The 12,264-nt window shown below is 36.1% G+C and overlaps 1 protein-coding gene across 10 annotated transcripts in view; it reads left to right on the top strand.

The window, feature by feature from the left end:
• The window catches only part of LOC110858682 (ankyrin-3), a 55,186-nt gene that overhangs the window by 21,449 nt on the left and 21,473 nt on the right, over positions 1–12,264 (top strand). For 7 of the 10 annotated variants that reach the window (XR_004836828.1, XR_004836829.1, XM_035858849.1 and 4 more), the window contains 23 exons: positions 367–522; positions 606–699; positions 771–803; positions 881–1,092; positions 1,314–1,749; positions 1,831–1,959; positions 2,036–2,135; positions 2,551–2,667; positions 4,021–4,058; positions 4,135–4,229; positions 4,315–4,354; positions 4,442–4,492; positions 4,582–4,743; positions 4,823–5,034; positions 7,361–7,538; positions 9,995–10,152; positions 10,245–10,279; positions 10,708–10,789; positions 10,852–11,080; positions 11,158–11,372; positions 11,444–11,572; positions 11,859–12,000; positions 12,077–12,201. Coding sequence is in view for 8 of the 10 variants with exons in the window: in XM_035858849.1 (XP_035714742.1) it covers positions 367–522; positions 606–699; positions 771–803; positions 881–1,092; positions 1,314–1,749; positions 1,831–1,959; positions 2,036–2,135; positions 2,551–2,667; positions 4,021–4,058; positions 4,135–4,229; positions 4,315–4,354; positions 4,442–4,492; positions 4,582–4,743; positions 4,823–5,034; positions 7,361–7,538; positions 9,995–10,152; positions 10,245–10,279; positions 10,708–10,789; positions 10,852–11,080; positions 11,158–11,372; positions 11,444–11,572; positions 11,859–12,000; positions 12,077–12,201 (3,168 nt within the window). In the remaining 2 variants the exon portion in view is untranslated. Of the gene's footprint in view, positions 1–366; positions 523–605; positions 700–770; positions 804–880; positions 1,093–1,313; positions 1,750–1,830; positions 1,960–2,035; positions 2,136–2,550; positions 2,668–3,363; positions 3,382–4,020; positions 4,059–4,134; positions 4,230–4,314; positions 4,355–4,441; positions 4,493–4,581; positions 4,744–4,822; positions 5,035–7,360; positions 7,539–9,994; positions 10,153–10,244; positions 10,280–10,707; positions 10,790–10,851; positions 11,081–11,157; positions 11,373–11,443; positions 11,573–11,858; positions 12,001–12,076; positions 12,202–12,264 lie in introns of all 10 variants that reach the window. The other 3 variants (XM_035858853.1, XM_022107530.2, XM_022107531.2) reach the window with 3 other exon arrangements.

Here is a 12,264-nt window from a genome sequence, read left to right as displayed (position 1 = left end):
GTTCAGAAGCGAAATGAATTCCTTGTCAAGGAGGAAAATGTTGATGAAAATCGCATTCCTGGTGATGAAAAGCGAGAATTATTTTTCCATTAAAGTGAAAAACGATGACAAGGTTAACCGAGTCGGAAGAAAGGATTTCTTCTTTGTAATCTAAATCACAGACTTGAATAGAATCGATTTAGCAGACCACGACGACGACGATCCAACAAATTATGAGAGAAAGGCGAGGCGATGATGACATTTATGGGCAGATCATGTTGTCCTTGAAATAGACTAGATTGCGAAAATGCTTACATTCTCTGTAGTCTCGAAATTAAACCATCTTTCATCGAGTCTTCTAACTTTCTCCGTTTTATTTATGCCTAGGTCGCTGCCATCTTATTGGACAAGGGTGCCGACGTAGCGGCCAGAACTTCGCGAGGTTGGACTCCTCTGCATCTGGCTGGAAAGTATAATACTGGAAATACCAAGGTTGCCAATTTATTGATAAGCCGTGGCGCCCCTGTCAATGCGGAAGGAAAGGTACACAACTTGTCAATTATAAAATATGCACCCTAACTCAATGTATGCAAATTGCAAATACAACCAATATTTTTTAACCCCAGAACCAACTGACGCCACTTCACACCAGTTGTCATCATAAGAACAATGAAGTTGCATTACTTCTTTTGAACAATGAGGCAGACCCGAAATGTTTGGGTAGGTGTTACTTTACATATTTTGCATCGGATCGCATCACTAACAAAACAAAAATATTTATTCATTTGCAGCAAAGAACAATTACAGCCCACTCCACATTGCTGGTAATTTGAGTCATGTCATGTTTATTAATAACAAACTGGGGTCGTATTTTAAACTATTTTGCACTTGTTTATTTTAGCCAAGCAAAACCAGATCGACATTGCCACCGCACTTTTAGAATATGGAGCAGAGGTCAACGGCCAATCTCGTCAAGGCTACACACCCATCCATCTGGCTGCCGACCAAGGCAATACAGACATGGTCGCTCTTCTTATTCAGCACGGAGGTGACGCAAATGCCGGAGCAAAGAATCAATTACGACCTCTTCATCTGGCCGCACAAAATGACCATGTAAGTAAAAAAGAACATGTATCCCGAGTAGAAATCGCTGTAGAAAATCTTGCAAAAAATTTCTACAAGTGCAGAACCGTATGTGCATAATTTTCTGCAGAAATGACTCAATTGTGCCAAATTTCTGCAGAAAAGCCGTTCAAATTTTTACTCGGGATGTATTTTGCATTCTCTTATGGATTTGGTAAACTACATCGTCACTTCTTTTCTTGGGATTTTAGGTCAGGTCAGCAAGTGTATTGGTCAGCTCTGGTAATGCGGAGATTGACCCTCAAACTCAATCTGGCTATTCCCCACTTCACGTCGCATCCCACTTTGGACAAGCCGGAATGGTCCGCTACTTACTGCAGAATGGTGCAAATGTTCATTTGACCACTGAAGCCGGCAACACGGCCCTCCATCACGCCGCCCAACAGGGACAAACGTTGATTATTACGCTCCTCCTGGAGAAGAAGGCAGACCCAGACGTGGTCAACAACAGTGGACAAAATCCACTCGCCATTGCAGAAAAACTTGGGTATGTCTCGGTCGTCGAAACTTTGAAAATTGTCACCACCACGATCACCACCACGACAACGACGACCACAACGATTGAAGAACGATACAAAGTTCTCGCCCCCGAATCAATGAATGAGAATTTGGCTTCTGATTCTGAAGGTACAAAAAGGAGTATTTTGCACACCAAAACATGAATTTTTTGGCATATGTATTCTTAACACGAAATAAATTTTTCTACAGATGAAGGTGCCGAAGATGCCGCCAATGAGGCTTATCGATACTTGACCGTGGATGATATGAAATCACTCGGAGACGATAGCATGCCCATCGATGTTACTCGGGATGAACAGCCTCACCGTGATTCTGGATGTACGTTGGCCAAATTACTACTGTTCTTATTCTTTAATTAAAGTATTAACTAATATTTACCTACTTTTGTTTCCAGATTTACACGGAGATGACAAATATGAGAACATTGTCACGCAAAAGTACACCCAGCTCGCCGCTGATAACGTTGATATTTCCAGAACCCCAATACAAATCGGGTATGTTGTCCATTTTTTACTTATTTTAAACCCAATTGAGTAATTATTTAGCCGCGTAATAATTAATAACCTCATGTACAGTATTCCTCATAATTATAATTAGCTGATAAAAATAAGTGATGATCCAGACATGAATTTGCAGAGTGAAAGTTTTATCGGATTTTTTTTACAAAGAAAAAATGGATTTTGTTGCGTTGGACGTAACTGAATAAGCTTGCGTTAAAGGATTAATTTACATGTTGTGTTGTTTTTATGTTTATTTGTACTTTTTTGGGGTTATCTCACCAGCCACATTATATTATTTTATATTTACACGATATAAACTTAACATTTAGGCGATTTTATAACACAAATTGAAATAATTTTTTAAAGGATGGTTTTATTTTGGTTGAATTTGTTTTGCCATCCCCAAAAGAACCCCCATCAGCGCAGTTTCGTTAAGATCCCTTACATCCACACCCACCACGAGATACAGCCTTAACTTCAACGTGAGCCGCAATTCCACTGCAACACTTGGAATGTGTCGAGACAGGTTTTTATTTTTTGGAGATCTTTTCTTAAAAAAATGAAAATTTCAACTAAAAACTTTCTACAAATTAATATTTAGATTTTGTTTCCTTTCAGTATTTTTATTGATTGACTGAATTATTTAAATTCTTCAAGTCAAAAATAATCGGTAGATTTTATTCTAACATGTAACAAAATCATGAATGATGACCCGTGAGGTTTGCGCAAACTACTAATTCACTCAATAATTAATAGTACAATTAATTAACAACTTTCACCCGTGGGTTCGATTTGTTGCAAACGCTTTTGTGGAGAAAGCGGGGGAAAGTTTCCGGAAATTTTCGAGCGTTTTTTTGGAAATTTTGAACGTTTCCGGACATTTTTTAGAATTTTTAGGGGCCGTTGTTTACGGGCCGTGGAAATTTTCCGGAATTTTCTTCCCCCGTTCTCCGGAAATAAATCAGAAATCGAACCCACGCTTCACCACTAAAAATCTGAAATATCCGTTTTTTGTCCCAAAAAATTTCCCATCTGCATCTGTTTTGTTTGTTTTGTGTAATTTTTATTTGAAACATTGCATAGCCGAGTCTCATAAAAAAAACCAACAGTTTGAAAATTTTAAGAATTTTACCAAGGATAAATATGCTAATGAACAATGTATATTTTTCTTGCCCCTTTTCTCTCACTAACGCCGGCTACTACATTGCATGCCCTACAATAGGAAACTACACTGGAGAAAGTAAGAAAAAAACCAACAAAATAAATCATACAGTAAATTAAATGCTGTAGTTTTGTTTTATCAATGTCTGGTTAAAATGGTTTTGCATTGTTGAGTTTTTTTGGTTTTGGTTAAATTATTATCGATCAATTGTTTGGGTTTTGTTCCGCGTTTTTGTATTTGCCAAGTGTGAAGTGTGATATGTGACGTGTGTGATGTTATGTTCAGTGGCCGCGGAAGGGTGGGGACAGAGGGTCAATGTCCCCATCATCTGCCCATGTTATACAAACCCGTCCCTCCCCTATCCGACAATGTTAATGTCCCCACATGTCCCCACGACTTCCGCGGCCAATGTCTGTTGCATTTGCCAATATTTATAAACGCTGCAAATGTCTGACACGCTTCTACTAATTAAATATTGGCCTGAAAAAAATCCTACTTATGAGTGCTGACCAGTATTATTGTACATTCGTAGTTGTTGAGTTAGTCTAAAAAAAATTACCATCTTTTATTTAATCACTCACATCTGTTGTTCCGTATTATTTATTTTATCACGCTTCTCATTATTTTTTAAATTCTAAAAGCTCTGTGCTCTAATAATATTCTTTTTGAAGTAAAAATGGTCGAAACTAATTCCAAGTTTGATTGCAACTTTTACAGTTTCTTGGTCAGTTTCATGGTCGACGCGAGAGGTGGTGGTAAGTAATTAGGAATTAATCTATAAATTAAGTTTACGTATAATTAGTAATTAATTCGTCTCATTTTGTTCCGAAGCGATGCGAGGTTGTCGTCATTCGGGGGTCCGAGTAATCATTCCGCCTCGAAAAGCTGCAAGTCCTATGCGGATTACGTGTCGCTATCTGAAAAAGGTGATTAATTAAGCGTAGTATTTAAGTTTTATAAATGATTTTAGTTAAATATTTGGTCAATTAATGATTTGCATTTGATATTCAGGATCGACTAGTGCACCCTCCTCCACTCATGGAAGGTGAAGGTAGGTGTTTATTTGCTTCAAATAAATAATTTCTGGACTAACTTGTGCTAAATATTTGCTAACCAATTCTTAACATTTGACTTCCAGCTTTGGCTTCCAGGATTTTGGAGTTAGGACCCGCAGCGGCCAAATTCCTTGGTACATACATAAATCTATATGCACATGATTTCCAGCGGCATGCATCAAGTATTTTGCATGAAATAACGTGTTATCCACTTGTGTTACAGGCCCTGTTATCCTAGAAGTGCCCCATTTCGCATCGTTAAGAGGTCATGAAAGAGAAATTGTTATTTTGCGATCGGATAACGGGGAAACTTGGCGTGAGCACAACTTGGATGCGACTGAAGAAGCAGTGCAGGACGTTTTGAATGAATCATTTGATGCAAATGGTAATTTACGAATTAAGAATTTGTGTATTTAGAGGCTGAATTTCTCTTAAATAATTACTTTCTATATTCAATTTTACAGACCTGAAACAATTGGAAGATCTGAAAACCAACCGAATCACGAGAATACTAACAACGGATTTTCCTCAATATTTCGCCCTTGTCTCCCGAATTCGCCAAGAAGTTCACGCCGTGGGTCCCGAAGGTGGAATGGTGTCTTCCACTGTAGTTCCCCAAGTTCAAGCCGTTTTCCCACAAGGCGCTCTCACCAAGCGGATTAAAGTTGGTCTTCAGGTAAGCAAATTTCTCCCCGGAAAGTCAGGTCCCACCAAGAAAATTATCGTCAATAACATTCCAAAAAAGAAACGCTTTTCCCTTATTTGGTAAATTTCCTGAAAAGAAAAAAGACGTTGTTGACCGGCTCTGACTCTAAAAAAATCTCAAATTATTCTAAAGATCTGTTCAAGTATTCCAAGTATTATCATCGCTTAGACATAATTTTTTGTGGTGTTCATTTCCAAAAATCCACACTTTTTCCTTCACCACCTGCTACTACACATGCTCCAAAATTATGATACACTAACTAACTTACTTACCTGCCACTTACCTGAAATTATCCTCATCACTCAATTAAAAAAACATGGGTTGTGTCAGTCTCTCTTCCTTCAGAACTCTCTAAATCTTTGAAAATTATCATAGTATACGTATTGCTGGCCATAATTAATTTTAAAATTTACATACAAAATGCAAGGCATACAAACATAAATAAATAATTACTGTACATTCTTTAAAATTACACACTTGTGCGCACTCAGAACTATTGCTGCAAAATTATCAATTGTACAAATTGTAATTAACAAAAAAAAGATATTTAAAAAATATGAGAAAGTATGCCTTACATTTGAGCTGAAGAAGATCTGACAAATTCTATATAGATTTTAGGCCAGGCCAGCAAAATACATATTTAAACAGACAAAAGTTCGTTGACAGAACTATTCAAATGTGAAAAATATATGCAAATTCGGCAGGAATAGGATACCGATATTTTTAGGGCAAGTTTCACTTTTCATTTAGAACACACAGCATAAAAAAGAGATCTTCCGTTCGTACATAATTAACTGAATCTCAAATACTTTTTCCTTGATCTCACTAAACAACAAAGAATCTCACCTTTCCTGCTCCTCAATCCAAATATAGTTTGGCTATTCCTTCACAAAACAGTATTTAGCAAAGTATTGAATAGCATTGAGGGTTTTCACGTCACCTTCGTAATTGTGGTAAATGTCATAAATAGCGTAAATTTACGTCATTTTCGAAAATTTTATGGTTTATGCTTTCGATTCCGAAATATATGTATGGTTGAGACTTTTTCTTCGTAAAAAGTAAAATTCACGATATTTCGAGATGCTGATTCGATTTGGTAGAGTTTTTTAAAAAACCTTTTCGAAAGCACTTTTTATGAAGGTCTTTGTAAATTGACGAATATTTTTGCACGAATCTACATTTACGAAGGTCATGAAAACCCCCATTATTCCACCCACGAATTTACCTAATGTAAACATACCTTGATCAACCGTTCTAGTCATGATTTTTTATTTCTAGTCATTTATTTAACATGTGTGATGATTTTATAATTTACATAATAACACGGTAAAAAACAGTAGTGACAAGCAATTGTTTGTTCGTTTGTTCGGGATTCCGCCCAATAAAGACAACATTTTAAATTTAAACTTACCTTTGAACCTAAACATTAGGTAATAATTTTAATTTGGACAAGATTATGAATAATAAATATAAAAGATCTTAATCCATCTTTGTCTCTTTTGTGTGGCTCTTTAATCACTTGATTTTTTTAAGGATTTTATTTAGTACAAAACTCTCAGTGAAATGATACGAGAGCAGTGGAAAAGTCTTCCTTTTTCAATTTTCCGATTTTCCAACTTTCCAATTTTTCTAAAAAAATACAAAATTTCAAAAAAGGTCCCACACTATTCTATGTATTTATCTCTTTAATTACTCCTTCCTAAAAAAATATTGGGCTGATTCCCTACAAGCCAGATTTCTTCTTCTTATAATATTTATTAGTAACTCACACTTTCTCTTTTTTGTAATAATTATATTTTTCTACTAATTATTTGTTCTTCTTATCCTATCTTAAAAAACCGATAAGTCGTTTCTCGGGGCCTTTCTATCTTCTTGCTTTTAATTAATTACCCTTATTTATTAAACGAATATATACTACTTAACTTTTGACTTTCAATGCAAAATGCAAATGCTCAGCTTTCCACTGCTTCTCACGTTTTATCTGAATATTAATCGTTTCTTAGTTCTATGATTTTCCAATTTTTGCACAATTAATCATAACTATTTAACTGCAAAGCATAAAAATAAAACCGGCATAAAGAAACGGGCCTCTGCATTTTGCATTTTAAAAATCTTATTTTATTTTATGGTGTTATTTTCTAAATCAAAATAAATATTTTTAACAATTTTGTATATTTCTAATTTTTTAAAATTTTTTTTTTAAATTTTATGTTTCTGGCGAATTCATAATGATGTGGATGCTCATAAATGTAACTGAATCCATACATCCAACCGTGTCATTTGGACGATCACACAGGCTCAACCGATTCATATCGACCTTGTCAACAAAGTGGCGGGGAGCCGGGTATCGGTGTCGCCGATTGTGACGGTGGAGCCGCGTCGTCGCAAGTTTCACAAGCCGATCACTCTAACCATTCCCAAGCCCAAGAGCCAGGACCCCAACTGCGTCCTCCGACTATTGTGTTCCATTACAGGTAAAGCTATTTTTTCTTTTGACTTTCTCCTCACTTTCTAATTAATTTAGTATCGTAAGTAATTTAATGAATAGTGTGTGGGGTTTGATAATGAGTAATCATTGGTAGACAGGATTATTTGAGAGTAAAAGTTGGCATAACGTATTTAGAATTGTTGTTGGTGATATTTTTGACAGGTTTTAAGTAGACTTATTTTTGGTGATGGTGGTGGTGGTGGTGTTGTAGCTAGACGATTGTTAATTATTACTTATTACAGGCTTGTACATATTGGCATAATTAATAGTGTTACATAAAATTGTATTAATACTTGAAGGGAAATTAGTCACTAAATATTATTTCCGGTGCAGCAGACTTAACTTTCTCTTCAGTTTCATGAAAAATAGTAAAATACAAATAAGTACAAATTTTGTAGTAATAATTATGCATCAATCAACTTGAGAGAACGTCTTTATCAGGCCACGAAGTCACTTAGCGTGTCTACACTTTTACTTAAATCGTATGTCTGTGTTTTGTTTTTGGAGAAGAATTATTTACAAAATGTCGTCAGCCGTGTGCAGCAAAGCAACAGCCTTCAAAACGGTTTTGATTATTTAAGCAATTTTGCTAAACTACATGTGCTGGCTAAAAATAAGCGATAGATGAAAACTTTGAGTTGATTTCTTTTCCTACTTTTGTTAAGTGATGTACATACGTTTTGTCTATGAAATTTACCTATTATGGGTACACACATATTAAGATTTATCTATATTTAGGCACGGGTGAGAGAAGGACGCTTCATAGCTAAATATTTGGGAGAAAGCATACATTTTTCACACAATGAATGATACGATACGCTGTTGCTTACATAAATATTTATGATAAGGAAAGAAAGAAAAAAAAGTTGAGAATTTCGAACTTCTAATTTGCTAATTTTATTTCACCTGTCTCTTCTCTCTATTGTTTGGGCTTACTGAGTGCAGGCGTGTTTCGGAAAAGATCACTCAAAGGTCTCAAAGGTAAACACATCATTCTCCCTTTAATAAATCTCACCATTTACTTCAACCTTAAATTCTAAATGCACTTTACATATTTAAATTAAAAGTAAAAAAAGAAAAAGAAAGGTTAAAAAGGGACGAAAAATAAATAGGTGTTATTCATATCCCATTCATTTTTTGATTGGTTTCTTGTTCTCTCAACTTATACATTTACTTAGTCACTCCTTTTCATTTTGATACAGTTTTCCTTTTCATTTCATACTTAATTCTTCCCTTTCTGTTCTCGTGAATAAGTTCAAAACAAACACAGATACAGTTTATTAACGATTGAGAAAGAAAATAATACCGATAAGTCATGATAAGTCATGTGTAGGGCTGTTTTCCTGATAAGAAGAATCACGTGTTTTTTTTATTTCAAAAAAGTTGTGTTTACTCGTCAGCTTAGAATATGTACAGTTTAGAATTTCTATCAAAATCACTTTAATTTATGAACATTAAAAAGTTTCTGTATTTTTATCCTTGTCAATATTTCTAAAACTTTCTTCTCTGAAAAAAAAACTGGAGAAAGTTCACACGCTGCACTGCAGTCAGTAAGCCAAAGTATATTTATAAATATATATCCTCCTCGCCCTCCTCACGTTTTATGATTAAGTTTAATACTTAATTTCTGCGTTTCTCCTCTTACCTTTTTATGCACGTTAATTTTGTATTCCTTAGTTTTCCCTCCTATTATTCTTCTTAATTTAAATTTAATTTCTTCCACGAATGGGGTTTACAAGACAGAAATTTTGTTGGCGTTAGTTGAGACAATCACTGGGATGATTTTGGTAGGATAGAATTGTGGTGTTATCAGTGGCCGCGAAAGCCGTGGGGACATGTGGGGACATTAACATTGTAGGATAGGGGAGGAGGGGTTTATTTAACACGGGCAGATGATGGAGTCATCGAATAACCATGAGGACATTGTCCCTCCGTCCCCAAGCTTCCGCGGCCACTGTTGTTGATATGTACATCGGGCTTGCAAATTTTTTATTTGTCAACTTTTTTACGTGTGTCTGGCTTTTGTTTGAGTTTGCAATAATAATAATTCGCTTGTGGCTGATTGTTTCTGAAGGTTTTGGAAATAAATACTTCAAAGAGAAAGTACCGCATACTAACAAATCAATCGTTGTATGGCCATATTATTACATTTGTAGAACTGTACTAATCGCATGGATGTGAATGGTGAATGAATGACGTATTACATATTATGATAGAAAGTCAAGTAGTAAATATATATATAAGAAAAATATTTGTGTAGGGTGAAATAATGGGAATCAGGAAAGTTGCATGAACCTGTTGTACGTACATTATTCTAGAGTAATTAATAAACCGCACCTAATATTTTTGCAAATTTATTTAGTAACAGAAAAAAATTTGTGTAATAATGTATAATTATATTTTTTTAATTTTTATAATTTTATGATTTTGCCACATCATCAGGCGGGACGACGAGGGCGCAGTGGGAAGACGTCACCGGTTCGACGCCACTCTCCATTGTGAACGACTGTATATCCTTCACGACCACGGTCTCTGCAAGATTTTGGTTGATCGATTGTCGCCACGCCAGTCATGACGTTACCCGGATGGCTACCGATTTAGTGAGTGGTTTGTTTTATTAAGGCTTTTATTTTGTTTAGTAATTATTTAGCTGGATATAATAAATGATTGATTTATTTTATACTATTTACAGTATAGAGAAGTCATCCACGTTCCATTCATGGCCAAGTGAGTAGAATTTTGTTAATTGTGTTCATTGGGGGGCGGAAGCAGGGGGCATTCCCGAGTAAAAATTTGAACGGCTTTCCTGCACGAATTTGACCCAATTTTCTGCAGAAAGCTATGCAGAATTATGTACGGTTGTTCAGAATAAAAGCAAATTTCGGCAGGATTATGTAAAAAAAATATGCACAATACAATATGCATCGAGCTTTTGTCTATAACGCAGAATTTGAAATAGTTATTTCTACTAGAGAATTGTCTCCCCAGAAATTCAGTAAACTCGTATGTTACCCATACCAATAAGCTCATTCTCCTCCAGCCCCATAATGCTGATGTCCCTATACAAATGTCCCTTCAACTTCCGCCGTCACTTATTTGTGTTTGAGCTTGTGGGGAGTCATAATTTGTTTTAATTTGTTTTTTATTATTTATAGATTCGTCATATTTGCCAAGAGAATTGAATTGACAGAAGCCAGGCTGAGAGTGTTCTGTATGACGGACGATCGAGAAGAGAAGGTAAATAGCACTAATAATTGGATCGAATTGAACCATATTTTGACTTATATTTTATTTCATAGACTTTGGAAGGCCAAGAACATTTCACTGAGGTAGCTAAAAGTAGGGATGTCGAAGTCTTGGAGGGGAAACAACAATGGATCGAAATGGCTGGCAACTTAGCCCCTGTGACCAAGTCGGGAGAGCAACTCCGTCTGAAATTCATTGCCTTTAGAGAGAATCGGTTACCTTTCCTTGTACGCCTGCGAGACGTCAATGCTGACGCGGTGGGTCGTATAATCTTCATGCGAGGTAATTAATATTCAATTTTCATAAAAATTGCATACAAAATTTGAACATAATTTAAACCCAAAATATTATAATGGTAGATTCTAAGTCATCCCAGAAGGGGGATCAGGCTCCTGTGTGCAACCTGAACATTGTCCTACCCGACCAAATCATGCCGGACGAGCCTTCATTACCGCCCTCCATCTCCTCCTCACCAAGACTGCCCTTGCACACGAACCGGTACAACATCAAGAATGTAGCCTACTCCTCCACCCCAAGACATGGGGTTCTCTCGGTTGGAGAGATTCATCGTGGAGTAAGTGGATCTATATTTTGTTCAAATTTTGAAAATTATGAACTTACGTTTTTTTATTTCTTGAACAATAGGACCTCAAGATTTCCGATGTTGCAAACCTCCTGGACGACGATTGGATACCACTGGCACGAAATCTGGGAATAACTGATCCAGACATTACTATAATTGAAGCGGAATATCCTCAAAGTCCCCATCAGCAGGTTGGTCCATGCCCCGGAAGTGAACTTATTTTTACTCTACACTGTTTTTGTATATCTTATCTAACCTGTCCTTATCGGTAGTCTTACTTATCAACCATCTCACAAACTTCACACACACTATCTAGAGTTCCTTCATCGTGTCCCGTGTCCTGTAATAATTGTGCCTTCTTCTTTACACACTATAATTCACTCAAATCTCTAACAAACTGGTGTCCTTTATTTATGTTTCATTTTTCCAAAAGAATTAATATGCACCAATTTACAATTATAATTGAATTGACCTTAGTTCCCATCGCAGGCAACCGTTATGCTCAGATTGTGGATGCAGCAAGCTGGTGACCGAGCTACGGGGAACACGTTGGAGAAAGCACTAGATTCTATTGGGCGTGGAGACATTATAAAACATTGTATAGGAAATATCGCCCCAGGTAATAAATACATTTTTACAGTGGTCACGTTTTCTTGCGTAAACTCGGTAACAATTTTATACATAACTTTCTCCAGTCACTGATGCCTCTGAGAAACTTTTGGCCCAATCTCAAGTAGCTCTCGAGTCTCAAATCATTCAACCACAAACCAAACAAGACAGAAGGAATCTTAGCCTTGATGACGAACAGGACTTGATGAAGGTATGCATGCTTTCTCTTCTGAAATCAGAATTCTTCTTCACTTTTTCTTCTGAAATCAGAAGA

The sequence above is a fragment of the Folsomia candida genome, unplaced genomic scaffold (assembly GCF_002217175.1).
Source record: "Folsomia candida strain VU population unplaced genomic scaffold, ASM221717v1 Fcan01_Sc022, whole genome shotgun sequence".
Taxonomy (NCBI): domain Eukaryota; kingdom Metazoa; phylum Arthropoda; class Collembola; order Entomobryomorpha; family Isotomidae; genus Folsomia; species Folsomia candida.
This window is presented reverse-complemented; position numbering and strand designations above follow the sequence as displayed.